The 26,849-nt window shown below is 37.4% G+C and overlaps 1 protein-coding gene across 2 annotated transcripts; it reads right to left on the bottom strand.

The window, feature by feature from the left end:
* Positions 1-2,648: 2,648 nt before the first annotated feature.
* LOC134744570 (ribosomal protein S6 kinase 2 beta) lies at positions 2,649-25,543 on the bottom strand. 2 transcript variants are annotated; one of them, XM_063678415.1, is made up of 14 exons: positions 25,366-25,543; positions 24,837-25,103; positions 23,488-23,673; positions 22,783-23,067; positions 21,187-21,341; positions 16,849-16,936; positions 15,687-15,817; positions 12,725-12,880; positions 12,080-12,217; positions 11,147-11,353; positions 9,241-9,440; positions 8,725-8,822; positions 7,209-7,439; positions 2,649-4,336 (listed from the first exon to the last, which is right to left on the bottom strand). In XM_063678415.1, the coding sequence occupies exons 1-14, from the start codon at positions 25,417-25,419 to the stop codon at positions 4,226-4,228; spliced, it is 2,307 nt and encodes a 768-aa protein (XP_063534485.1). In that variant the 5' UTR covers positions 25,420-25,543; the 3' UTR covers positions 2,649-4,225. The 2 variants fall into 2 exon arrangements, with proteins under 2 accessions (XP_063534485.1, XP_063534484.1); XM_063678414.1 differs by lacking the exons at positions 2,649-4,336; positions 7,209-7,439; positions 8,725-8,822 and having other exon boundaries at positions 9,263-9,440; positions 10,990-11,353; positions 25,366-25,542.
* Between the last annotated feature and the right edge of the window lie 1,306 nt (positions 25,544-26,849).

Genomic DNA, 26,849 nt, shown 5'->3' with positions numbered 1-26,849 from the left:
TATGGTTATCTAATTATTTGTAAAAGGAACTGCAGCCCACTGCACACCAGACACTAAAATTGGCTCTATCTAGCCCATTTCACCTTTCACCCTGTAACTTGTGGCTCACGCAAGATATAATCATTACACACCTATCCCTAATTAGTACTATTCAAGAACGAGCTGTCCCATGCCATCTCATGCTTATTGTCATTAAGTAAACTATTCAAACTTGAATCATACTGAACTATGAAGATCAAAAAGTTTTTTCTTTCACATTGAGATGAGAGACAGTCCACTATTTTGCATTATCAAAATAACTTGGAATGCTAGTTTTGTATTTGATGAACTGATATTGGTATAATAAATAAGAATAAAATAAATAAAACAAAATGTAAGCAATGTCAACAATAATATATTACATATCTAATTGAATATGAGTTGTCCTATAAGCTATAAGTAACAATTTACGGCATTTTAGATGTCAAAAAATAGACAATTGAGGTGTAACATTAACACGATCTCATAATGACTTCATCGTTTTTGCTTACAGAATTAATCCTTAACTGTAGTTATCTGGTAAAAAAAAACTAACCCATAGTTATTAGGTAAAAAACCAACCCATTTCTAGATTTTAATTGGCATGTTTTCAATTAGAATACATAAAGAAATAGCAGCATTAAATGCACCAGTAAAACTTAAAAGTTTAGCCCAATCAATGAAGATTTTTTATGCAGCGACGAGCAGAGTTTTCTCTAAGCTGAGGATCTTTTAAACATTTATTGAAGAATCAGGGAAACATACAACCAAATCATCCATTGACTGGACTGCATATTGCCATTCTAACACAAGCAACTTATCAAATAAGCTCCTTCTGAAATGTTTGTCTGTTACATTAACAGTCTGTCTAGTGTTTATGCACTAGTTAGGTACATTTCATAAAGCTTAGACTGACTTTCATTTTTATCTACTTATTATTAAGAAACATGTGCATAATAGCTTTCTACTGTAAATAGCGAACGTTTACGTGGTTGTATATGATTGAAATATTGTAAGTACCATAGAAATAGCTAATTTAGTATTTAGAACAAGTCCAGTATGAAAATATTTATTTAGAATTACTCAACAAGTGTGCATCCCAGTTTAGATAAATAACATATTTTGGAACACCATAGTGTTCATATTTTATAGTAAGTACATTGATCATTTGTATTTACTCTATTCAACAATTATTTACACAGGTTGTAATAAAAACATGTCGCACGGCGTACTACATGCTAGCACCACCGTTGATGTATATTTTTGGCAAACTGCAATTCCAAATTGTCTGTGGTTTTAAAATAGAGAAAAGAATGTAGGCATGCCATGGATTAATCAGCGCCACCAATCTAATATTAAAATGAAACCACTGAAAAGAGAATATTATTCGTAATTTGTGTTTTAAATGTTATCTAATCACAAGGAATAGAAAAATGTGCTTGAGATATGTTAGAAATGACTTATTATACTTTATTATTACTTATTATTTGTGACACTGATGTAGCATCTCTATAGTGCTTTTTTTTAAACTCTCTTAATATTAAAAATACCTACAATTTGCCTATTAATATTTTGAATCAATTCCTTGAGTTGATAAATGATGACTCGTTATTCATTTAGCATATCTAAATTCGTGTACAAACCGACACATGACATTTTATTTCTTTTAAGTATTAATGTCTTAAGCCCTTATTCATGAACGCGGTACAAGCCTCAATTACATAATAATTGTTTGTCTTAATCTGTCATTTGAACTTATACATATGTAAGGAAGGGATAAAACACAAATTAACTAATTGAGGCTATTAAAGTTCTATGAATAACGGAGTTAAGCTGCAGTACAAACAGCAAACCATTTTAAACATAAAATACTGTTTTACTTTAGTTAATTTTAAATTCCAATGAAATGTTTTATGACCACAGTAACATTCATTTAATTTCTTAATGTATATTGTGATAGTAACTATTACATAATACTAAATACATACATTCAAAGTTTATATTGGCCAAAACAATTTTATAGCATTGTTTTATACTTAGTCACTATATTTTTTTCAGTGGGCCCTTGTAACATTACAACTTACAACCCTTCGTAGCATTTCATACATACTTGGGAGGTCCGATAATTGTTAAACCCATTGACTATGACTATGACATATCTTTGGTAAAAGATCCAATACAATTAGAAAACCTAAAACATCGACAATAAACATAGATAGACAGTAGAACATTGAATTTATAAAATTAATTCCATTTCATGTTCATGATTGATATTTAGGTATACACATTGATTTTTCCTTAAAATGTAACCATCACCAGTAGTTATAAAATATAATCCATCAAGTATATAATTCTTAATCCTACAATTAAAAAAAACAAGCATATACCTACTAAAGATATTATGACTGTTTTTATTATATTCATAACAGTAACTGTTTTTGCTTTTACTAAGACAAAACATAGCCAAGCAAGTTATAAATGTCATCAACTTATTATGTCTTTATTCCAAATCGTCAATGTAGGGTGACTGCTGTAGTTATTAGCCACTACGTTAGTAATTGGCCACTCTTAACAATCTTTCTGATTTGTTAGGAGTGGCCAATAACTCTAGCAGACCCTATACCTACACCTCTAAATGGAATTGGTTACAAGAAAAATATATCTTAATACAAAAATATTTATGGTTGTCTAATGATCTAATCTAAATTATACTTATAATATGTATACATAAAATAAATATTTGAGAATTAAAGAATTTGGAAGATTTTTGCATTACGAGTAGTTATGCATTTGTGAGCAAGTTAGGCCTTGATATGAGTGAATTGATGATTACAAAGAGAAGATATGATGAGATGAATTAGATTGACGCATGTGATGTGTTATACACACGAACCCTATACTAAAGTTAAACTATGTTAATAAAAGCCCTTTTTAAGTATTTCGATATACTTAATACTAATTATCTAAGCCTTAAACCTACTGAATACTCAAAATCTTACAAAAATATAAACAACATCTCACTAGAGTAAAGGTAAAATAAAAGGAAGGGACGAAGTACCGCGAATGCGTCAAGAAGTTATATGTAATTTACAAAAATAAAGCTATTCCAGTAATAAACGTTGTACTTTAGGTACTTTGTTTGTGACATAAATAGAACATAAAAATATATGGTAGGTCTACTAAATTTGTATTTAATTTATCAATCGATCGTAGCATATAGATATAATGGCACAAAGTGACAAGTTATGTCGTTGGGTGGGCAAGTAAAATAACTAAAAAATAAAGTTAAAATTGTTACATACTAATTCCAAATATTTTGAAGGAAGACTACATTCACATTTACTTATAAATCTGCTAAGGACTAAAACGGAAACGGATGGAATGCTGCAATGTGTCTTACAAGAAAATGCAATCTACCTTTCAATTCACTAATAATTAAATCACAAAAGTTCTATTACCAAATAAAAATTACGACTCATATTATGCTAGAATCTTCAGCGATTATTTTTTTACATTAATATTCATAATACGATTCGTTCTATAACACTTTAAACTCTCGCGTTTTGAACACATATTTAATTATACGAACAATGAAATTAAATCGCGGTGGACCCGTTCGTATAATTAAATATACGATTCCTTCTCCCCGTTTAAATAAAGCTACTTACATATTTTCACAATCACATGACTCATATCCAGAAACATCGAAGATACAACATATAACATTCGAAACTAAGGAAGGACTTGTGCACAAATCACGCGAGGTTCGTTAGGGGGGTAAAAATCACGACAGATCACGTTGGGGGAGGAGGGGTATAAGGAAGACCTCACGTGTATTTTTCTGTGAACGAAACTAAGAAAAAAAAATCTACCACAAGAAGATATAGAAAAATAAACAAAATTTACTATATACAATTAGATTATAAAATATTTATCTTACAATTAGGTCGAACGAAAAAAAATATACGTGAGGTTTTGTGTTTTTGTGTAGGGGGGTTCAAAAAGTAGCCGAAAAAACCTTGCGTGATTTGTGCACAAGCCCTAACGGTGAAACAACTGCGCGTAGGACGCTTGTTCTCTCTTGATCCATCGATGATAGGGACGAAAATAGATCTAATACGTATTTCGGTATGTTATGCAGTTTAGGGAACTCCTCGAGATCTTTTTTGTGGTAAAGACTTGTTTAATATTAGTTCGTATACCGTATTTAAAGCTGAGTAGGCGGGAAGCGTCTCTGCGGCTTGCTGCGGCGCTGCGCGAGGGTGGACTGCGACACCGGGCCCAGCACCTGCGGCGTCATCGGCGACGATGTCATCGCCTAGAACATACAACATGATTACCAGCCAAGACCAGAGACTAATATTTATAGTACACTGATAATCTAAATACAACAAAACAGTTCGGACCCGGGTTTATGTCCTACGTCGAAAAGAGAGATATGGGCATAGGGTTGCGAATGTCATCTCGCTTTGTCTGGTAGGGCACAGCACAGTGGATGTCATTCCAGATCTAGTGCAGAACCTGCCTGGAGAAGTACTTCCACCATCCAGAAAACCGCAGCCCAATAACACTAGACCCTACTCATAGTGTTGTGTTCCTGCCGGTGAATAAGGTTGCCAGAGCTCAACGAGGGTGCGGAGTGTTAGAGCTTGTTCCCACTATGTCGGATGTCGGTCCGATTTTTAATCGGGTGTCGTAGCGGCAGAACATTTTATATGAAGCTGTTCACACACGAACGACAACGATTTTGTGTCGCGGATCCAACATAAATTATCGTGCGTTTGCCAGCCCTCCGTCCGGAAAAAATCGTGTCGGCGGCGCTGTTCACATGATGTCGGACCGACCCCGCCCGCGCCGCACCCCCTGTGCCCCCCGCGCGTCAAATGAGAACCTCAAATGGCACCAGCTGCGGTCGTGGCCGACAGCCGACTAGTGTGAACAGAGGCACCGACACCCGATTAAAAATCGTCCCGACAGCCGACTAGTGTGAACAGAGGCACCGACACCCGATTAAAAATCGTCCCGACAGCCGACTAGTGTGAACAGAGGTGCCGACACCCGATTAAAAGTCGGCGCCGACATCCGACATAGTGGAAACGAGCTCTTAGGGTCGGCAACGCGCTTGTAACGCCTCTGGAGTTGCAGGCGTCCATAGGCTACGGAGACTGCTTATTATCAGGCGGGCCGTATGCTTGTTGGCCATCGACGTAGTATAAAAAAAATACAACGCCGCGTGTCTTAGCATTGTTGTAGCCACAGCATAACACTCCATTTCCTCTGCCCAACTCCAAACTTATAGCTAGGTTCTATAGTGATTAACCTAGAACCTAGCTACTAACTAAGTCTTCCGCAATCCTGACCAAGAACCAATAATCCTGACATTTCATGGGAAATCTTGACCCTTCAGGAGGTACAGTCGACGTCAAAGATATGTTTACACTTTTGCACTTTACTCTTTTGTAATAAGGCGAAAAATAGAAACAAGATCTAGTCCCGGCTGCGACTGGGCCTCAGTAGGGGCACATGAGATACTAAGCCAGGACACTCGCCATTCATGTATGTCGATTGTAGTTACAGCAAGCCATCCGACAAAGTGCCAAAAATATTTTATTAATAAAAATGTTTACATGACGTTACAGTAATAACCAATGCGACATGAAACTTCGGCAACAGTCATAACAACAATAATATCAGACAAATTATATTGGAACAGTTGAGCATCTAGCATCCATCGCCTCACAGAATCTCAAGCATTCACTACACACTGCAGTCCATCGCCACGCAAATAGGTCGCACTCAGGGGCCCATTTCTCGAACGGTATTAGTCTAATATTATTAGTATGTTGCCATGGTAACCCATACGACTTGACAGTTCGTGGGCTACATAGATCTAGTATATTTCTATAGATGCGGCCTACCGCGTGCGCCCGTAAGGGATAGACATAGATGACGTCATAAACGTGGGGATACCATATTGGTAAAAATTACCCCAATATTTGATATCACGTTGGGGCGATTACCCTGGAGGCAAAGTTAGCTTGTTTGACGGTATTAAAAAATTGTTAAATAAAATGTCAATGGGCCGTTCTTTTTAGGCGTATGAACAATGAAATACCTCCTATAATTCGCGCAGGTGGTACAAAACTAAACATGTTTAGTAAATAAAACGTAAAATAAAATGTATTATGGGTTTTAATTTAAAGAAATCACAAATCGCAATCACACCAATTAATGTACACCACATTTAATCTTCACAACATTTGTTTATTTTTTTTTGGAATTAGAAGTACGAAAAAACTTGGTCAAAATTACCCATAAAATTATGATAATTTCATCTGGTATCCCTAACATGATTGTTATGCAGCTAAATTAAGAAGAAGTTTAAAAATGGCTGACCTCAGACTCCTACCTACCTACGTAATTTGGGCGGATAATTTTACAAATAATGTTTTGTTAATTTGCGTAAATAATTGTGATATTTTTATTGAAATCGTTTGATTCTACATTGCTTTGAGTGTAACGTAATTTTACGATGTTATTCTCACATATTGCGTTAAGAGGAAGGTGTAAAATACCCCCCGTACTTACGTGTGAAAGGTTATGATCTCATATTTTTGCTCAGAGCGGCTATTACAGCCGATTACAGAACAATTCACCATTATTTTATCAAAGTTCAAGCATTCAAAACGCTAACCATCACTATATTTCATAAGAGAAAGCACAATTTCATACAAAACAATAATAATTAAACAAGCAACGAACAAACATGACATGTCACGTACTTATTTGTTTGCCACAACCTCGGTTGTGGCAGCGGTGGAAAAGTGAAACTATGACAAGGACAAACAATAACAGCGCTTTCTCTGCTACTCCTACTGAAAGATACATAAGACTATCCCGTTCGGTCATTTTCCCCCACCCCTCATGACCGATCCAGTTATACTAGATTCATGGTGGGCTAATAATATTAGTCTAACACCGTTCGAGAAATGGGCCCCAGGAGCGCATTGAGCAGTGAAAGAGCGCGGTGCAGCGGCGAATTCCTTCGCGATACGCTATTGGCTGTGCCGCTATGTACACACTACCCTAATGTGTGGGAATAAGGTAACTAGTGTATACATATTTCTGTCGCTTTGTCCGCGTCCATATTTAATACCTCGACTGTATGTGGAAGGTGGCAGGCAGCATACCTGGAAGGTGAGGTCAACAGCCCGGCGCAGGTCCTCAGGCGGCACCGGGTCCTCCAGGTCCGGCTGTGGCTGTGGCTGCGCCTCAGTAGGTGCCCGGGAGCTGCTGAGCCAGGATTCCCGCAGCAGCTCGTGCGCGCGCGGCCGGTGCGCCGGCTCTAGTTGCAGCATGCGACGCACGCACGTCTTCGCTTCGCTCGACACGGAGCGCCATACGCCGGATGACAGCTCAACCTGAGATGAGACGGACTATTTGTTTGAACATCAAATAACAACTAAATACGGAGAATTTCGCACATTAACCATAAGGCTCAAAATTCTGTTATTCTTTAATCTCGAAATGAGCTACAATATGTTACCGATTCGCCTAAAAAGTGTAATGTTTTTGTTACATGGCAAACCTTCATGGTGCAGCCACCGCGTGCACTGGCCGGGGGTAAAAATAACTTAATGGCGTTATTCATAAACACGTTACTGCCCTGAATTACCTAATGAATCGTTTGTCTTTATCTGTCATTTTGACTTATGTATTTGTAAGAAAGGGATAAAACATAATTTGAGCCATTTTCAACCAAAAGCTATTGTCGCTTGTCAGTAATCGCGAAAGTCGCTTCAATTAGAAATCAACCTTATCAACAAGCGAGTATGTGGTACCTTTTCTTGAAAACGTCACATTTAACTAAATCAAGTCCGTAAAGTTTTATGAATAAGGGGCTAGTCTTTTGTTTGCTCTGGTGATTATTCTCTTGGATGAAGATCAAAATACAGACTTAAAGGCCAGTGACGATCTCTTACTTGTTTACTGCTCACGTGCTGACATAGTTAATTAAATTTGTATATATATATTTGTTATTAAATTGTCTAAGTGTCTTTGTAGTTTTACATGTATGTAAAATGTATAATTTTTGGTGCAATAAAGAATATTGACTTACTTACTTAAATTGTATCTTCTTTAAGAACCAAAGTTTTATTTACCCGCTAGTTAGTCGGCTATATTTCCTAGCAAATACCGATATCCATCATTTTCGGTTATATAAGGGCGATTTCTGGCGACAGTGGCGACTTACTTGCTCCGCCGACATTAAATTACCTATTGTTTAATAATATTAAATCTTTATATAATCAATCAGTAGAGATTCGTTAACTTCATATGCTAAAACTACACTGTATTTCAGTTAAACATTTTCAATAGTAACTTAAGTAACTTTTTTTTAATGATGGTAAGCCGTCTCGTAGCCTATGTTCATAGGCGGAACTCCAGGGGTTTTACATGCGCCTTCCAAACCGTTTAAAAACCTGTACACTCCTTTTCTAAGAACCCCATACTGTATTCTCTCGCCCCTCGAGAAAAACTCATTTCACAGTTAGAACATCCTTGAGAGCATTCCTCTTAAACCGCACAGTGCGCGACCATTTAGGTTCTAGGGTGTAACTATCAATAAATCACTTTGACCTTGAGTAATTTCATTAAAGAAAGCTATTATTTTTTACTTTAAATAATAAAACTACATTCACTTACCTTTCCTGACTCAATTCTTGTGAGAATGGCTTCAGGGCTGTCATCTCCAGTCGAAGCAAACGGTGTTCTGCCAGATAACATGATGTATGCCAGCACACCTGTTATAAACGTACCATTATTTGTTTCTTGTGGCAAGGCTAACATAGATAAATAGGAGTAGAGCTACTCCACAACTATAGTCCAATTTTTTTTTATCATGTCCGCATAATCCGCCTTTAATCTGTTTGGGCGGAAGAGTTAGAGCTGGTTGTATCGATTACATTTGACCAACCAATTTAGCTATAAATTTAATTAAAATGTAAACTCGCGGCGCGACGCAACAATATGAATAAATATGAACAACAATACTAATAAATGTGAATAAAATAAGGTGTGATTCTTATTAAAAACCCATTATCAGCCCGCAGCTGTTTCGCTAGGTACTCCGAAATCTAGTGCGAATGTAACCATCCCATCTTATTACGATTATATCTACATTTCTTATTGGTGTTTTAAATGTAAGCAAAAGCACATTACCTAAACTCCAGATATCGCAGGCAGCATCGTAACCAGCTCGTTTTAAGACCTCAGGGGCCACGAAATTGGCCGTATAACAGGGGGTCATGAGCAACCCGTTCTCTGCGCGCAACTGCTTCGCTAGCCCGAAATCGACCAGGCGGATGTCCTCGGGCCTTTTTTCAGCCGTCGCGAATAGGATGTTCGATGGTTTTATGTCTCTGTAAAAAAGTCAAATAAAAATTGGTAATAATACCAACAACATATACATACAAATGTCCATAGCTTTAGTTTCGTAACTTAAATCAACTGAAATCAAAAATAAGTTTTTGGCAAAAAAATATTTCTGGTACGAGCTTTTATCGCTGACTGTACTTTCCTTTCCACAGGCATCTAATACTCATCGAGACAAATCTAACAACCCCAAACACCATTAGTTTCTGCCCAGGTCCCTCCATCCGGCCCTCGACCCAAGTACCCATGAATTTGACTTGGTATTCGTTGAACAATGAGTTGTTTTCTCACAGAGTTCCCATGGCCACCTCCTGTCTCCATCAACAGATCAACTCCATGTTATCATAATATTGCATTGTCATCCGATTTACATATGCATGCAAATTTTCAGCTCAATCGGAAATCGGGAAGTGGGTCAAATTTACGAGTAGCTTTCAAGATTTGAACTACACTAACAAAATAACATATACTAACAGAGCAAGCTAAACAAAAGCTTGTAATAATATTTTTGACCTGGTCACGATACTGAAGACTTCGTTGGCGTCAAAATTTCATTTACATTTTCACTTGCTGGGTACTTGCTACTTTCCTAGGAAGCAGATAATTACCTATTTTCTTCATGTCAATTTCGCCTTGGATGCCTGTGACATTAGATTAACATCGTTATAGACCTTATAGCGACCCTGACAACCAGATAGCACCGGTCAGCAATGAGTGATGTGTTCGAGTTCCCCGGCATAAAGGCATGAAACACAGCGTCCGATTCGAGCGGGATGTTTCTATAATACGCGCATAGCGTTGTCTCGCTCAAACTTCGGAGCGACGTGCGAATCGGACGCAGTGTGCCATGCCCCATAGACCCCATAATTCGGTGTTGTAGTACCATGACCAACCAGTGCACCACGGTGTGCCTGTGCAGGTAGTGCACCGCGTGGTGTGCAGCACGTTGCGTAAGATGGGCGCGCACTCGTGCTCCGGCAGGTAGCGCCGCTGAGTGATGTGTTCGAGCAGTTCTCCGCCCCGGCATAGTTCGGTGTTGTAGTACCGTGACCAACCTGTGCACCACGGTGTGCCTGTGCAGGTAGTGCACCGCGTGGTGTGCAGCACGTTGCGCAGGATGGGCGCGCACTCGTGCTCGGGCAGGTAGCGCCGCTGTGTGATGTGTTCGAACAATTCTCCGCCCCGGCATAGTTCGGTGTTGTAGTACCGTGACCAACCTGTGCACCACGGTGTGCCTGTGCAGGTAGTGCACCGCGTGGTGTGCAGCACGTTGCGCAGGATGGGCGCGCACTCGTGCTCGGGCAGGTAGCGCCGCTGTGTGATGTGTTCGAACAATTCTCCGCCCCGGCATAGTTCGGTGTTGTAGTACCGTGACCAACCTGTGCACCACGGTGTGCCTGTGCAGGTAGTGCACCGCGTGCAGCACGTTGCGCAGGATGGGCGCGCACTCGTGCTCGGGCAGGTAGCGCTGCTGTGTGATGTGTTCGAGCAGTTTTCTGCCCCGGCATAGTTCGCTGTTGTAGTACCGTGACCAACCTGTGAACCACGGTGTGCCTGTGCAGGTAGTGCACCGCGTGCAGCACGTTGCGCAGGATGGGCGCGCACTCGTGCTCGGGCAGGTAGCGCTGCTGTGTGATGTGTTCGAGCAGTTTTCTGCCCCGGCATAGTTCGCTGTTGTAGTACCGTGACCAACCTGTGAACCACGGTGTGCCTGTGCAGGTAGTGCACCGCGTGCAGCACGTTGCGCAGGATGGGCGCGCACTCGTGCTCGGGCAGGTAGCGCCGCTGTGTGATGTGTTCGAGCAATTCTCCGCCCCGGCATAGTTCGGTGACGGCTAGGATTCGGGCGCCTTCTTCGTAGACGCCGCGGAGGGTTATGATGTGCGGATGTTGGCTGTATCTGTTGATAACAAAGAAAACCTATTTTACATGTCTTCTATATTTCAGTCAAAAAACGACTTTGACATTCTAGATTTAGAATTGCATTTTGATGATGTCGCTTTAATGGGTTTAAAACAACGATACACAATTACACACGATAAAGAAATGGGTTGTTATGTTTATCAAGGGTCTTATAACTAACACTAACTTTATCTTCTAATAGACTCCTAATACCCGGTCCCGGTTCACATTGAGCCTACGTAAGCCAATCTGAGGGACGCAGCAATACCAAAGCAAATCTTAGATTCTGCCTATATATCAACACAAGTACCAGACATTGAGCTTAGGATGATGTTATAGCAGGTTACCATAAGTTCAGGGGCGTAGCTAGAGGATATGGAAAGTTACGTTTCTTTATTGTTTTTTTTCTCTCAGTGCACCCACCTTGACGCTTTTCTGTTTAGCCCTATGGTTGACTGGTAGAGAATGCCTATAATGGCATTAAGTCCGCCTGTTGTACACTTTTTATGTGCAATAAAGTTTAAATAAATAAAATAAATAAATATGGCGCCAGGGGCAGTCACCAATTTGCGCCCCCTGACGACTGACAAAAGTTTACCTGCTTCTGCCTTTTGCCCATTTTGGCGCCCCCCCCCCCCCCCCATTGGACGGCGCCCGGGGCACTTGCCTGCCCCCTCTGCCCCCCCCCTAGTTACGCCACTGCATAAGTTTGCCAGACACAAACCTTAATAAAATCTCAATTTCTTCGCGCGGGTCATACTGCATCTTGTCCATAATTTTAACGGCATATTGCACTCTTGACGCCTTGTGTTCACAAAGACGAACCACTGAAAACGATCCAGTGCCTAATTCACCCATTAACCTGAAAATATAAATTAGACGGGATTATGGAATAAAAATTACTTTGTTAGTAACAACACACTTTCCGCAAAACACTTTCCGCAAAAGAAAAAAAGAAAAAAGGAAAGTTAAGTTTACTTTAAATTGAAAAGTGAGACAACTTTAAAAATAAAGACTTAATTCAGGGTTTCTTAAAGTGGGGTCCACGGAAGTGGGGGTATGTTTATCAGGGGTCCGTAGTAGGTCCGTTACTGTAAACATACTTATTAGAAAATCTTATAGTACCTAAACTTGACGAGACCTAAGTTGTAATTATTTTCCTAAAATATTTTTTGACAGGGGTCCGTGGTACTGCAAAAAGGTTAAGAAACCCTGACTTAATTATTACTTACCCTTATTTTATATGTGCTTCACAAGGAAGACGTTTTGCGAAAGAAAAACTTTGCAAACATTCTTTTTATAAATTGTTTATGAAAATGAATTTAGCGACGTATATTTTTATGAACCAAAGTACGCCTTAGACGCTTACCGGTATTCATCAAAGAAATTATTCCTATTAACGAAGCCCGCCAAAAACTCCTCAGTGGAAGTCTTATTGTTTTGCCCGACATTGTTCTGCGTTGTATTTGTAACGGTTTTATTATTGTCATCGTCCAATAGGCACGGCGCCACGAAGCTGAAACCTCTGAAAGGAAAAAACGCTATTTATTACAATGTACGCACATCCGGATAAAGAAGCACTCAGATGTGCGTTTCAAAACACGAATTCCATGATTGTTCGACCCCCCCCCCCCCCTCGTCACACCACATTGGGCACCCCCACCCCCTTTTAATGTGACATCACATATTTGTCAATTTTGTTTTCAACGAAATCAGCAATCCGAATTAAATATTGTTACAAATTTGAATAAAAAATGTTATTTACGTCACAAAGTTTGTGACTCCCCCCCTCCCCCTTGTCACAACATGTCGCATTTTCTTGACCCACCCCCTAAACCTGTGACGTAATTAATGGATGACCCCAAAGTTCTCTCAAAAGTCACAGATCTTTTGAAACTTCCTTAAATTTTTATGAAATTACCTAGGTTCATCATTTTTTTCCAACTGTTTGTAAACGTTTCGCAATGTGCACATCTGTAGTCTTACGGCATCTACAGGGTGGGCCAGTGATAAATGCATTTAAAAATGTTTTATGAAATAATCAATTTTTATGTTTTTAAATAAAAATTATAATTGGAATTTGGGATAAAGAAATAAATTTTACGTTTTAAAAATTAAATCATCAAGATGTCGTCCGTAGCGGTTGCGGCACTCTTCCAGTCTTGCTTGTAAATTTTGAAAGACTTTCGTGTTGAGATTTCCTGGCTCCGAAACTTCACGAATCGTATGGTTACAACAACAACACATGGTTTCAGCAAGACAGGGCCACCTGCCATACAAGTAACGTGACCCTGGAAGTTTTGCGTGAAATGTTTCCTCAAAAATTGATATCGAGGCGAGCTGACATTGCTTGGCCTCCCAGGAGCCCTGACTTAACTTCGGTAGACTTCTTTTTGTGGGGTTACTTGAAGAGTAAAGTGTACTTCAATAATCCGACAACCACAGCAGAATTTAAGCAGAATATTCGTCAAGAAATCCAATCAATATCTCCGCAACCTAACGAAAGTATTTCAAAAGTTACAAGCAAGACTGGAAGAGTTCCGCAACCGCTACGAACGACTTCTTGATGATTTAATTTTTAAAACGTAAAATTTATTTCTTTATCCCAAATTCTAAATATTTTTTTTATTGAAAAACAAAAAAATATTATTTAATAAAAAAAAATTAAATGAATTTATCACTGGCCCATCCTGTACATAGATTCGGATTCGTTTATTTCATGATAATCAATTACAATATAATTTATGCTGCGCTAAACTGTATTAATTAATCTTATGCTTTAGCAAATATACATTTATAACCACATTCGAGTCTACTGCGCAGATGGATTTGGATTTTGTTCACTAATTTTCCTGGTAGATGTCATTGCTCCCTGCGGAGCCTGTACACACGCCAACATTTGTTAGGTATGTTTATTTTGTTTGTAGTTTTGGAGGATTTGTCGTTTTATTTAAAAGAAATACGGTTGGCGGGTATTGTAAGTGGTCCTTTGAAGCGAATTGCCTCCCAAGAACAGGGGCTGCCCCCATCTCTGCCGAAGGACAAGCTTATTTAGCAAAAAAATTTTTTTGATGAACCTAAATTATAAATGAAATGTTTATCCACCCCGAACACCGGATGAACTTCGTAAAATATAAACAGTCGCAGCAACCTAATATTACGTTACGATACAGTTATCGTTGAACCAATAGGCTCTGTGATAACTGATAAGATTGCACTGATAACATTTTCTTAACGGAATGACGGAAATAACATGTTTGAAAGACGAGAAAGGACATTCCAGATGAAAATATGATAAGAAACCCATTCACCATCGACGCCTTATTTGGACCAGCTATCAAATTGCCCTTTAAATAACAGTCATTGGCCCCTATTTTGTAAGCAAGTTACCACTGTAATCTTAAAGTAAGGTTGGTATTCCACCTGTAAAATTTCTTTGTCCAATGTGCATTGAGTCGCACTTTCTCACTAAGCAAAACGTCAGACGCAAATACACATTGGACAAAGATATTGGACAGATGGAATGCCAGCGTAAGGTAAGGTAGAAGTGTATCCGATTGGCAATTATTTGGGGATGATAATAGTACAAGTCATTTTTAAACAGATGGTAACGCCAAAACTGGCTTAATATATCGCAACACCTTTGTTACCATAGAAATAAGGATGTGTTCCGATAAAATTGTCAAACGTCAACAAAGTCAAATAATGTGCGGTGCAGGAACATCTACTTCAGCTGTCTAATTTACCGACCCTTACTACCTCTTCTTCTATTTAATAACTCTGATTTAAACTTGCACGATTTCTACACATTATTAAATTGTAAAACGGGACTTAATCGCGTATTTACCTCGCGTATTATTTCGCGTCCTCGAAACGTCGGAGGTAAATCTTAAAACTTAAATACGCGATTAAGTCCCGTTTTACAATTTAATAATATTTAATTCTACTATTTAATAACTCTTTGGTAGCTAACGTAACGTGTGCGAAATGCACGTTGCTAATAAGTCATACATTATACAGGCTGTCCCTAGCCATTGGATACAGCCGAAATGTATTAGGGTATATGCATTAGGGTATTTAGAACCAGTATACAAAGTATGGGATTTCAGGGTTTGTCCAATCGCTAAGGTCACCCTGTATATACTTAATAGGTCAGATTGAAATAATTATTTATTTGTGATTTCTGTTCTGATCTCAATTTAGTTTAACCAATGCTAGTTAAGTTTACATGCTGACGCGATCGCTTGGACAGGTCCCCACGGAAGACCAGCGTCAAGATACCTGAAAGGTTCTTACCACTAGGCCACCAGCGCTTCAAATAGATTGTTTACCTGAAAAGTTCGTGAGCGTTGGCGGAGGCAGGCACCCCGGGGGAATCTCTCGGTGTGCGACAAGTAAACTCCGAATCAAAGTAGAAGGCGTCGTCTGCTCGCGACACGGCTGGTCTGAAGGGTGGGATTACCTGTAAAATAATGTTAACTTTCAAACCGTTCATTAGCTGTGCCTTTTGACTGAGGTGTGCCAATAAAGAGTATTCTATCTATTCTATCATCATCCATCTTCCCTTCGATGCCCAGCCATAGACAAAGTTAAAAACCTCTATATTTCAGGGATTTTGAACGTTAATGCATACGTGAGACTTGACACATAGGTAACCTTTCTGAAGACGGAAAATCGAGTCGAGTCGAGGTCCGTCTACATTTAGGCCAACATGCTGTTTTCAAAACGCTTGCATCAAGATGTGGATGTGCAAAGCGAGTACAGAGTACAGAGTTCGTACGATTAGCCAATGGCGTACTAGCGGTGCATTCACCAGGTCTGGAAGCACCTTAAAAATTGTCTATCACTTTTACTTCTCTTCTAAAATCATTAATTATAATACAGGTGCAACCTAGTGCGGGGGCCCCTGGTAACTATGTTTTGTAAAACTGTTTGAGTAATAAACTATTCTATTCTATAATAATTATTTATTGACCGAACGTTAGCAAAGGTCTCCGTTTCAGCCTGAGTAAAAACGCTTTCGTATGTCCGGATGTTCTCCTCTACAGGTCGCAGTTCTAAACCGATTCTCGTGAAATTTTGTAAGCAGGTTCGATGTTTTTTTTTCTTAGCCTACTTGAGTGTCCCACTGCTGGGCAAAGGCGATTTAGCGCTTTTTCCAGCCAGGAAGGCGTCAAAGTCGTCCCGCCATCTCCGCCTGAGCCTGCCCCGCCCACGCTTCTTCGTCGGTATCCACTTGGTGGCTACATTAGCCCACCTATCCGGATGCATACGATAGACGTGGCTGGCCCAGTCCCATCCGTCAAGTCAGTCAGTCATCAGTAGGTTCGATGATTAAACAGTTTTTTTTGTCGATTTATTTTTTGTAAATTATTCAAAACGGAGGAGCTATGGGGATTCGCGAGGTCTACAGCTCACAGAGCCACTAGTAATAAGTGTTAAATGTGTTCCTTCAAGTGCCAATACTATATAATATACCTATTTTAGACTAACCTCTTTCTTCAACAGAGCATCCCAGTCTATATTTGCAAAGAACTCATGGTTCTTCACATCCTCTATACCATTTGGGCCCGCTCCTAGCCTGTTGACAGATTAATAGTTATTTAAAAATAATTTTAGATAAATATACTGTGTGGAAAAAAAGTATGGGCCCTGGAGGGAGTGCCTTCAAAATGTATGTTAGCTCATTTTACTTAAAGGAAACGTTCTTTCATTTTTAAAAAGAAACAAAGCTGCATTTAAAGATTTCCTTTAATTCGCTTGTCTCGCCCGGGAAACGAAGCGACAATAAATAATAAATAAACACTCGCTAATTTATTCTACTATTCCATACAGTTAATGTTAATGATAACATTTCTCCAAGAAACATTATAGCTACGTCAAATTAAGCCGAAAATGGGCGATCTGTGGAAATAATTCGTGTAGTTTTGAAAATTGGTATAGTTATACCTTGTAGTGTACAGATGAACATACTAAAAGTCCTCGGGGGTGGGGGGTGAGCTGAGGGTGTAGGGGGGAGTTGAAGGTACCTGTTTTCAGATTTTTGCTCATATCTCGAATATCTGTAAGAATAGCATTATAATTACTTCTGACAAAAGATTCTACATAAAAATTTCTACAAATTAGGTCATATTCATTTTTACTCTACGATCAATATTTTACGAGCTACAGGATGTTTAAATTAACAAAGAGATAAAAAACAGGCGATTTAAGAAAACGTCGTTTTTTCGTAGTTTTTCATCATAACTCAAATTTTTAGTTTAGAATAAGCAAGTTTAGTCATCTGCTGATCAAATTAAAAAAAAACCGGCCAAGATCATGTCAGACCATGCTCAGTGTAGAGTTCCGTACCTAGTTACCCATCCGTCAAAATATTCTTTATGCAAAAACTGAAAAACTGCTGAACCGATCAGGTTCGCTATAGTTAATAGCCATAAAAGTCTTTACTAAGCTCTACTTTCATGATTTTTTTCATATTTTTTGGACTCATGGTTCAAAAGTTAGAGGGTGACTCACAAACATATTTTTTTCTTTCAGATCGAATATTTCCGGAAATATTTCGTTTATCAAAAAAATGTTCCAAAAGACTCATATTCATTTTAAATTACCTATCCAATGACACCCCACACTATAGGGTTTAAGCAAAAAAAAAATTCATCCCCATTTCTCGACCATGGTCTAACTTTTGAACCATGTGTCCAAAAAATATGAAAAAAATCGTGAAAGTAAAGCTTAATAAAAGACTTTCAAGGAAAACTATAGCAAACCTGATCGGTTAAGCCATTTTTGAGTTTTTGCAAAAAGTATATTTTGCCGGGCGGGTAACTGCGGAAGTACGAAACCATACACAGCATCTTTAAAGGGCCGTCACAATAGATCACTTGACACTCACAGGCCCACTACACCCCAACAATAATGATAATAAAATACACTGAGCATAGCCCGACATGCTCTTGGCCGGTTTATTTTTATTTTTGGTCAGCAGGTGACTCAACTTGCTTATTCTATAATATACTATGATGAACAACTACGAAAAAACGACGTTTTCTTATATCGTCTATTTTTTATCTCTTTGTTAACTTAATCAGCCTGTAGCTCCTAAAATATTGATCGTAGAGTAAAAATAAATATAACCTCATTTGTAGAAAATTTTATGTAGAAACTTTTGTTAGAAGTAATTATAATGCTATTCGTACAAATATTCGAGATATGAGCAAAAATATGAAAATAGGTACCTTCAACCCCCTCCTACACCCTCAGCTCAACCCCCACCCCCGAGGACTTTTAGTATGTTCATCTGGACACCACAAGGTATAACTATACCAATTTTCAAAACTACACGAATTATTTCCGCAAATTTGTTTAGTTTTCTTGGGTTATTAGGTCTAAAGGCGGGATCCCACCAGTGTGTGCGATTTCGTGTGCTGGTTGGTCCCATAGTAAAAGTTGCTCAGTATAATCCCAAAACCTCCCTGGCACTCCCTGGCAACGGGAATGGACTTATTTTTTAGCCATCCTGTAGAATTATATTTTTAAAAAATATTACAAGATAACTGGTGTGGCTGGACATCTAGGCGATTATCAGACATTATAATAATAGTACAGCGCATACAATAGGTACGTACATCCAAAGACAGATATAACTCCGTAATAGATGGATACAGTCTAAGTAAAAAACGTGCCTAGAAAAATCACGAAAATTTGATTCTCGATCAGATGGCGCCACTACCTTTAACCTACTTTGTTTCGTTTCGTTGGTTTCGTTTGTTATTTAACAATTTTAACGCATATCAGTGAAAGAACATGGGTCAAAATCATATAAAAATAATTATTGCAAATAAAAAAAAACATTTATCCATATTTAAATACATTTTATCGTATTTTTATAAATCTTCATTTTTAGTTTTAAAGTGTGTCGTTGGTTGGCAGTGAATTTACTGTGGTTACAAAATTTACTATGACAGTAGATTTCGAAAATAGTAAGTGAAGAATCTTTACTTGTTGCTTACCACGGACTGGTCGCATCGACATTAAGATACGGTATTATCTTTTGGGGCAATTCGGTTGATAAAGATACAGCGTTTATAGTACAAAAGAGGTGTGTACGAGCTATGTGTGGCCTTAAAATGACAGATAGCTGCATTCCATATTTTAGATCGTTAAGTATACTGACCTTACCCAGTCTATATATTTTGGAAACACCTATTTTCGTTAAATGTAATCCTAAGTTGTATGACAAAATTGCTGACGTACGAAGGCTCCCCGTAAGACCTCAGTATGAAAACGCATTGCACAATAAAAATTGTAAAATCGCCTTAGTACGAAAAAGTATTTTGGGAATGGCACCACAAATATTTAACAAAATTCCAAACAATCTTAATGATTTAAAACTTGGAAAATTCAAGAAAGAAGTGAAATTGCTATTAGTAAAAAAATGTTATTATAGTGTACAACAATTTCTAAATGATATTGACTTATAATTTATTGCGCTGACAAATATATTTAATTTTATTGAAATTTTATATTGATCTCTCCTTGACAATGTTTTCTTATTACTTAATATTATATCAATTTATATACGCATGAATTGTAATTTATAAAATAATAATGCATGATAAGCATTGTAAACCAATCGTACGCCTACAGGCAAAACATAGTGTTGCAACATGTTTATTTATAAGACCTAATTTTTGTACCTATGTTTTTACGAATAAATTATTTATGATTATGATTATGAGTACCGCTCTACCCTATTATATCCTCTTTAGTACATCTAACTACAACCTACAAGTCATTGCGGTCCAATAGGACTACAATTTAATATAAGCAAGTACCATAATTTTGTATCGTGCCAAGACAATAGTAATTGATTACTGTACTTGGCCATGAAAGTGGTAAATAACAACAACCTTGGTCATATCTTAGTCCACAATTCTGCCTGTGGAATTTAGTGAAGGTTTCATCGCCGGAACTGTTAATTATAGTTAATATGATGGATTAATAAATGAATCACCCACATGTAACCACTATTACATAAATTAAATAAATATTAATAGAGGAGAATTTTAATAAAAAACAGGCCAAGTGCGAGTCGGACTCGCGCACCGAGGGTTCCGTACTTTTTAGTATTTGTTGCTATAGCGGCAACAAAAATACATCATCTGTGAAAATTTCAGCTGTCTAGCTATCACGGATCATGAGACACAGCCTGGTGATAGACAGACAGACGGACAGCGGAGACTTAGTAATAGGGTCCCGTTTTTACCCTTTGGGTACGGAACCCTAAAAATTGTGACGAGTGAAGTAAAAATTACCTACAAGAAAAACATACAGAAAGATGATGTTATAGGCTGGTCTTTTTTGAAACCTTTGCCCTATAAAGGGTTAGAGGACCAAATAGCGGGAAAGAGGGGAGGTCTTTTGTCTTTTCCCGGCATCGGGGGAATCTTTTTCAGGATAGTAAAAAAATGATGAAAATTATTTCTGATGAACATAGTTTTCAATAACTGATGTGACAGGTAAGCTAGAGTATTGTATTCCAATTAGAATCTTCTTGCTTAGACAATAAGGTCCATATTTGAAATATATAGTCATAAAAAGTCCTTTAAGACAACCTTAATCAATTTGACGGAGTGCGCATTTGTGAAACAACTTATATCTACACATTGTGACTCATCTATCAACACTCACAACTGATGATCATGTGTAAACCTTAAGTATCTTTACATAAGATTCACAAATCGTCAATTAACTATACGGACGATGGCAAATCCTTGATTGATTGGTTGTATGCCAATCTATTACCATTTACAAGAATATACTGCAACTCACCTATTTTGTGGTGTCCGTTTGAACAACGCTCGAAGTAAAGATTGTGCTTCCTCACTCAAGTTGGATGGCATACCAAGCTTTGCTTTTAATATTTGCGTCATTGTTTCGTGTCTCGTAGAACCGTGGAATGGCAAATTTCCAGTTAACATTTCAAACTGTGGGTAATTTAAATACATCGGGAAATTATATTCATACAATATGCAAATTACACAATAAGGAAAAATGCATTTAAAGGGAATTATTATCTGCGTACTTTACTTTTTTAGATTTAAAAACATTGAGGAAGGGAAAACATTATGTAAAATGATTTTTATAATTTACTCTGTATTGAATAATATTGTCTTCGGTTACCGCGATAGTTACTCATGAAATAAAACTATGAAAACGGATTATATCGCGTATAAACGCGAATAATATACGCGATATAATCCGTTTTCATAGTTTTATTTCTGTATTGAATATTAAAAACTTGTTTACTTCGCAATTAATTTAAGACTACTGAATTTTCCATCCTAACATTAAGGCTTTTTTTTTTCAATACGACCAACCAATTCATAAACCGTTAATTAAATTATGTACTTATTTATACTGTAAATTATAATATAGTAAACTTAAATAATTTAATTTTTTTAATAGTTTTATCCTTTTATCTGTGGCTTGTCAAAGATGTGCTATTTAAATAGTGTCAAGGTCACTACAGTTCAAATTTGGAATTTAAAATTGCCGCAAAAACTGATGCCTGATTCGGGTCTCCCACAGTTAGGGTTGCCATACGTCCGGATTTGTCCGGACATGTCAGGATTTTTGAACCTCTGTCTGGATTGCGGCCGGACTTGGCAAGTCAAGTGTCCGGATTTTTAGGAAAGACCTCACGATACAGTACACCGCAGAGCGCAGCGCGTCGCCGGGGCGTCCTTCAAGCTACGCCAAATCTCTGTTACAAGAAATGTTCGGATTTTTAAGGTGATGTCAGGATTTTTATCAGGACATTTTAATTCTTCCTTATGGCAACCCTACTCACAGTCCCCGTCCCCACAGATGAAAGATTAAATAAAAGTAATTAAAAATATTTCGATACAAATATTTGGATAATAGTGAGTGAAACCGTACTGATCTAAATATATTTTGATACATCAGATGGGTCAAAATTTTATTTGTTGTCTTAGTTTTTGTCCCCAAAAGACGTGACGGTGTATGTTTTTTTTTTTTTAATTTTTTTTATGTAAATTATAATCTACAGCTCTAGCACTAGACTTTTTTATTTTTTTGATAGAATACACAATAAGCGTGACAGAGTGGTCAGAAACAGGACAAAGGACAACGAAAAGAATTTTGACCCAGATAACTAGCTAAGATCTTTAAATACCATGTGTGTTAATAAAAACTCTATTCCACCCCACACAAAGTAATAAAATAACTCAATTACTTTAATATGACTTCAAACTTCCAACATTTATTCAGCAAATAGGCCACAAGGGCACTTTTAACTCGTCAACATTGAATTGTACATACAAGCAAAAAAAAAAACATTAACAATTATAATTATAATATACAACTAACTGCAACTACTAATTCAAACTAATCTATACTACTTACCATAAGTACTCCAAAAGACCACCAATCCGCAGCAAATGTATGACCTCTTCTATTGACAACTTCTGGTGCCATGTACTCAACTGTACCACAGAAGCTGTAAGCTTTATCACTACTTGGTGGAAGTTTAGATAAGCCAAAGTCAGTAAGTGCAATGTGACCGTCTGCATCTAACAAAATATTCTCTGGCTTTAGATCCCTGTATATAATGCCCAATTTGTGCACATGTTCTAACGCTAAAGCTAACTCCGCTAAATAAAATTTAACATCCTCCTCTGTGAACATTACCTGAAATTGCAGTTTATTAGCACGAAGCAAAGTGAATACAAAATACGTACAGAAAACCCGCTTAGCATGATTTTGAATGGACCAGGCAATCGACTTATAAAAAAAAAAACTGACAATAAACATACCATATGTATGTAACAGATGTCACTCAGGAAAGTAAATAATGAACGCATCAAGGACCACTTTACGCAAAACGATTGCAGGAAATGTAAGGTATCATATTAAACGGGTTTAACTAAAGGTGCATGTCATTTAGCATAGTATTAGTTATTTCATACTTCATACAGCAATCAATACTTATATGTACTTGTTTTTTTTTACAATTACCTAAGCACATAAATGATACATAATATTCATATAAGTAATAAGTACCTACAATACCTACATGTTAAAAATAATTAATAATTTATTACATCTTACCTCTTTACTAAGTCTTGAGAACAAGTCGCCGCCACGTAAAAAATCTAATATTAAATAAAGTTTTCCAGCAGTTTGAAATGCATAGTGTAATTTTACAATAAATGGATGGCCCATGTCTACTAATATATTTCTCTCCATTTTTGTACGTTCTCTATCTCTCACTTTTAGGGTAGCTTTTTTAAGTACCTATAAAAATTATAAAAGCAGGTTTTTATTAAATAAACACATGAGTTCACAACATAACAATTAATTATTATTTTCTATATAATTTTGAGAATCAGCATTACAAAGTTGTGTACAGCCAATTTCGGACTTTTAGGGCTCTGCCCAACCTCACAGGCTACATTGTGTTTCTTATTTTCTTACTAGGAATTCTTGTCTTAACCTTATTGGTTTGATTCAGCAATAATTATACATGTAATTTATAAAGAAACATTCAATTTGACCTGTATTTATTTAATATGCACCGTAGCAGGTCATCAAACCTTGATTAACCAGTGTCCAGCCCAAAACTATTTAGGAATACTTTCTTATTGAGGCTTTGAGGATCCACCAATTGTTTCTAAATAGGAACAATAGAAAAGTCAGCGGGCATTGTGTTCTATAGAAACATTGACTAACCGCCACTAAACATTTTATTTAAGAAGTAAGGGGACAACCGGTTCTCCATACAAACTTAGTCCGCATTTTCCGATCTGGATATTGACATTATGGAAAATATTTTTATAATACCGATTAGATGTTAACAGTTTTGAATGATTCAAGGTTAGTTTCAATAGACTTATATTGACCGGGATATGAACCGTGACTACCTTTACCTTTTTTTAAATACAAAAGGTATTCACTGTTCATATCCTGGCCACTATAAGTCTAATATTAGATGAACAACTTTGGGAACAAATCAAATTATTTTTAATAATGTAATTTAGAATAGCATTGTAAATTACTATGACGTGTAAAATTTTAATTTTATTAATAAATGATTGTATTGTATTGTATTGTATTAAATATTCATACTTCGAATATCATTCTGGGTCATATTGTGCTTCATATTGCGTTTTTCTTTAATATATGACATGTATTACAGTTTCTAATATTAGATGTTTATTAAATATTCTGATTATTATAGAGATAGGAGCGTAAAACAAATCCCATACAATTTTTAAAAGCTCCTGTTTGTTATAGTAATAAAAAAAAAAAACAAATAAAAGGGGTGGAAAAATGTCAATACCCTGGGGACGTACATGGGGGCTATATCTGTATCGAGAAGTGGTTGTCTTATAACATGCCAAATAGTTAAATGTTGATTTAATGTTGTCACAGGAAACACTTCTATTAACAGCTTTTACCTTCATTGCATAGAGTGTGCCTGAATCAGCACCAGTTACTTTTCGGACTAGGAAAACTTTTCCAAAGGAACCTTCTCCAAGAACTTTGAGCAATTCAAATTGAGACGGGTCTGCTTTCTCGTGGCCCTCTTTGACAACATCCTGTAGTTCAACCTCTCTCTCACAGCTGATCTCGGCGGCGGAATCCAGGCTATCTGCTGTGGACGCCTGACGCGACTCGGCCGAGTTCTCCACGACCATTGGAAGACTGTTGGCTGTCTGACCCCTCTACAAATTTCAAACTCAACTATTTCACCAAGTCCAAGTGATAAATATTTCAGATGAATTTTTAATGTAATAATTACTAACGAATGGGTGGGCGTATATGCATTGTGAACCCCCCATGCAAAGTAATACGTGATAACCATTTGGCGCCAGACGTCATTGCATTATATATGTATGTCTGCGGTTTTAAAACGGTGAGTAATCACGATTATTAAACCAAGTATTTATTGAACTCTAATACCAGGCAAACAATTCGATCACTTACGTTGTCTCCAACATTCTGCATTCGCCATGGATCTGAGGAGTTTGCTAGTGGCATAATTACTATCGATCACAAATAAACCTTCAAAGGAAAATCTAATAATGTTTTAGCAAATTTGATTAAAAACTAGACCACCATGTTTTTTCATTCATAAACAGACTGACAGGCGAATGAAAGCATTGCGGTTGTGCCAGACAGAAACGTTTCGTTCATCTACCATTATTCTGAGATCTACAAATTCTACGACACCCAGCAGCTTTGATTTGACAAGCGTAGATTCAAGTGCGCGATTGGATACTTTTCAAGGCCAAGATGTATGCCAAGATGTGTATTGGTGAAAATAATACATGGCCAGCCAATAAGGTGTGATTTTGTCTGAATGATTTTTTTTTATTTTTCGAATGTTTTTCGATGATTTTTCGTGAGTTTTCGTAATGCTGGGGACACACTAACGGGAAACGCCGTTGATTATCGCGATAATCCCAGTGTGGCCGCATAGTTGGTCAAACCAAATTGTCAGTAAATAAGAAGAAAAAAAAATTATGCTCATTTCTTTTAGGTGCTAGTATTAGTGTAAGACAAAGATATAGCTGGTCAAGCAAACCTTGTCAGTAGAAAAAGGCGGCAAATTTAAAAAATGTAGGCGCGAAAGGACATCGTCCCATAGAAAAATTGAATTTCGCGCCTTTTTCTACTGACAAGATTTGCTTGACCAACTATAGTATGATTCTCTCAGCCTATGTTTGAAATGACACAGTCTTTTGACAAACTATATAGACCTGGACCAATAACTTTTGACGTCATAAGAATATTAATGTTGCTTATTTTTTATATATAGTTTCCAGACCTTATACTAAACCTAAAAATAATATTTTGGGTCATCCTAGGTATTTGCTTAGGTAGAAATTTAGGTATTTCGTTTTTAAATCAGCATTCTGTAAAAAAAAATAGAGACGCGATTATTAACGCGTTTCTCGGCGTTTCCCGTTAGTGTGGCCCCGGCATAATGATTTCGTACATGTTTCGTAAAGGATCCTCCACACTCATGCGCGAATCGCGGCGCGAAGCCGCGTAGTCTGGAGCGCACTGTACGATTAAAAAGTGTGGGTTCTCCGCTTTGAGGTTCTCCGAGTCGAGGTCTCCTGCAGAGTAAGAAACTTAAATTTATCAGTAGGTGTGTAGACCCTTTTATACTCTAGCAAGCCAGCTTTGCCATAAAAAAGGGCGGAAAATTTAAAAAAAATACTTTTCAAATTTGCCGTGAAGGTTTGGGTGAAAAAGTTTTTTTTCTACTCGTCGAGTATAATCTGTGAATTAGAATTTCATATGCATCACTAGAACCTTACTCTTTTCAACGTTGGATAGTCTATGGCACTTCCGACTCAAGTATAAGAATTTTATCGATACGGTTTAGTCAATTATAAAAATTTTGAAATTAGAACTTCATACATTTCGATTAAATATTTCTTGTTTAAGGAGACTCGATT

The sequence above is a fragment of the Cydia strobilella genome, chromosome 10, assembly GCF_947568885.1.
Source record: "Cydia strobilella chromosome 10, ilCydStro3.1, whole genome shotgun sequence".
Classification (NCBI taxonomy): domain Eukaryota; kingdom Metazoa; phylum Arthropoda; class Insecta; order Lepidoptera; family Tortricidae; genus Cydia; species Cydia strobilella.
The sequence above is the reverse complement of the archived record's forward strand: the minus strand, read 5'-3'. Positions and strand labels throughout refer to the sequence as shown.

Bases quoted from the DNA above. Each gene is read 5' to 3' on its own strand.
- LOC134744570 (XM_063678415.1), bottom strand. From the start codon at position 25,419: ATGCCACTAGCAAACTCCTCAGATCCATGGCGAATGCAGAATGTTGGA. The intron at 23,674-24,836 runs GTAAAAGCTGTT...TAATTTTTATAG, and splicing joins GCACACTCTATGCAATGAAG to GTACTTAAAAAAGCTACCCT. The intron at 23,068-23,487 runs GTAAGATGTAAT...CTGCAATTTCAG, and splicing joins TCTCAAGACTTAGTAAAGAG to GTAATGTTCACAGAGGAGGA.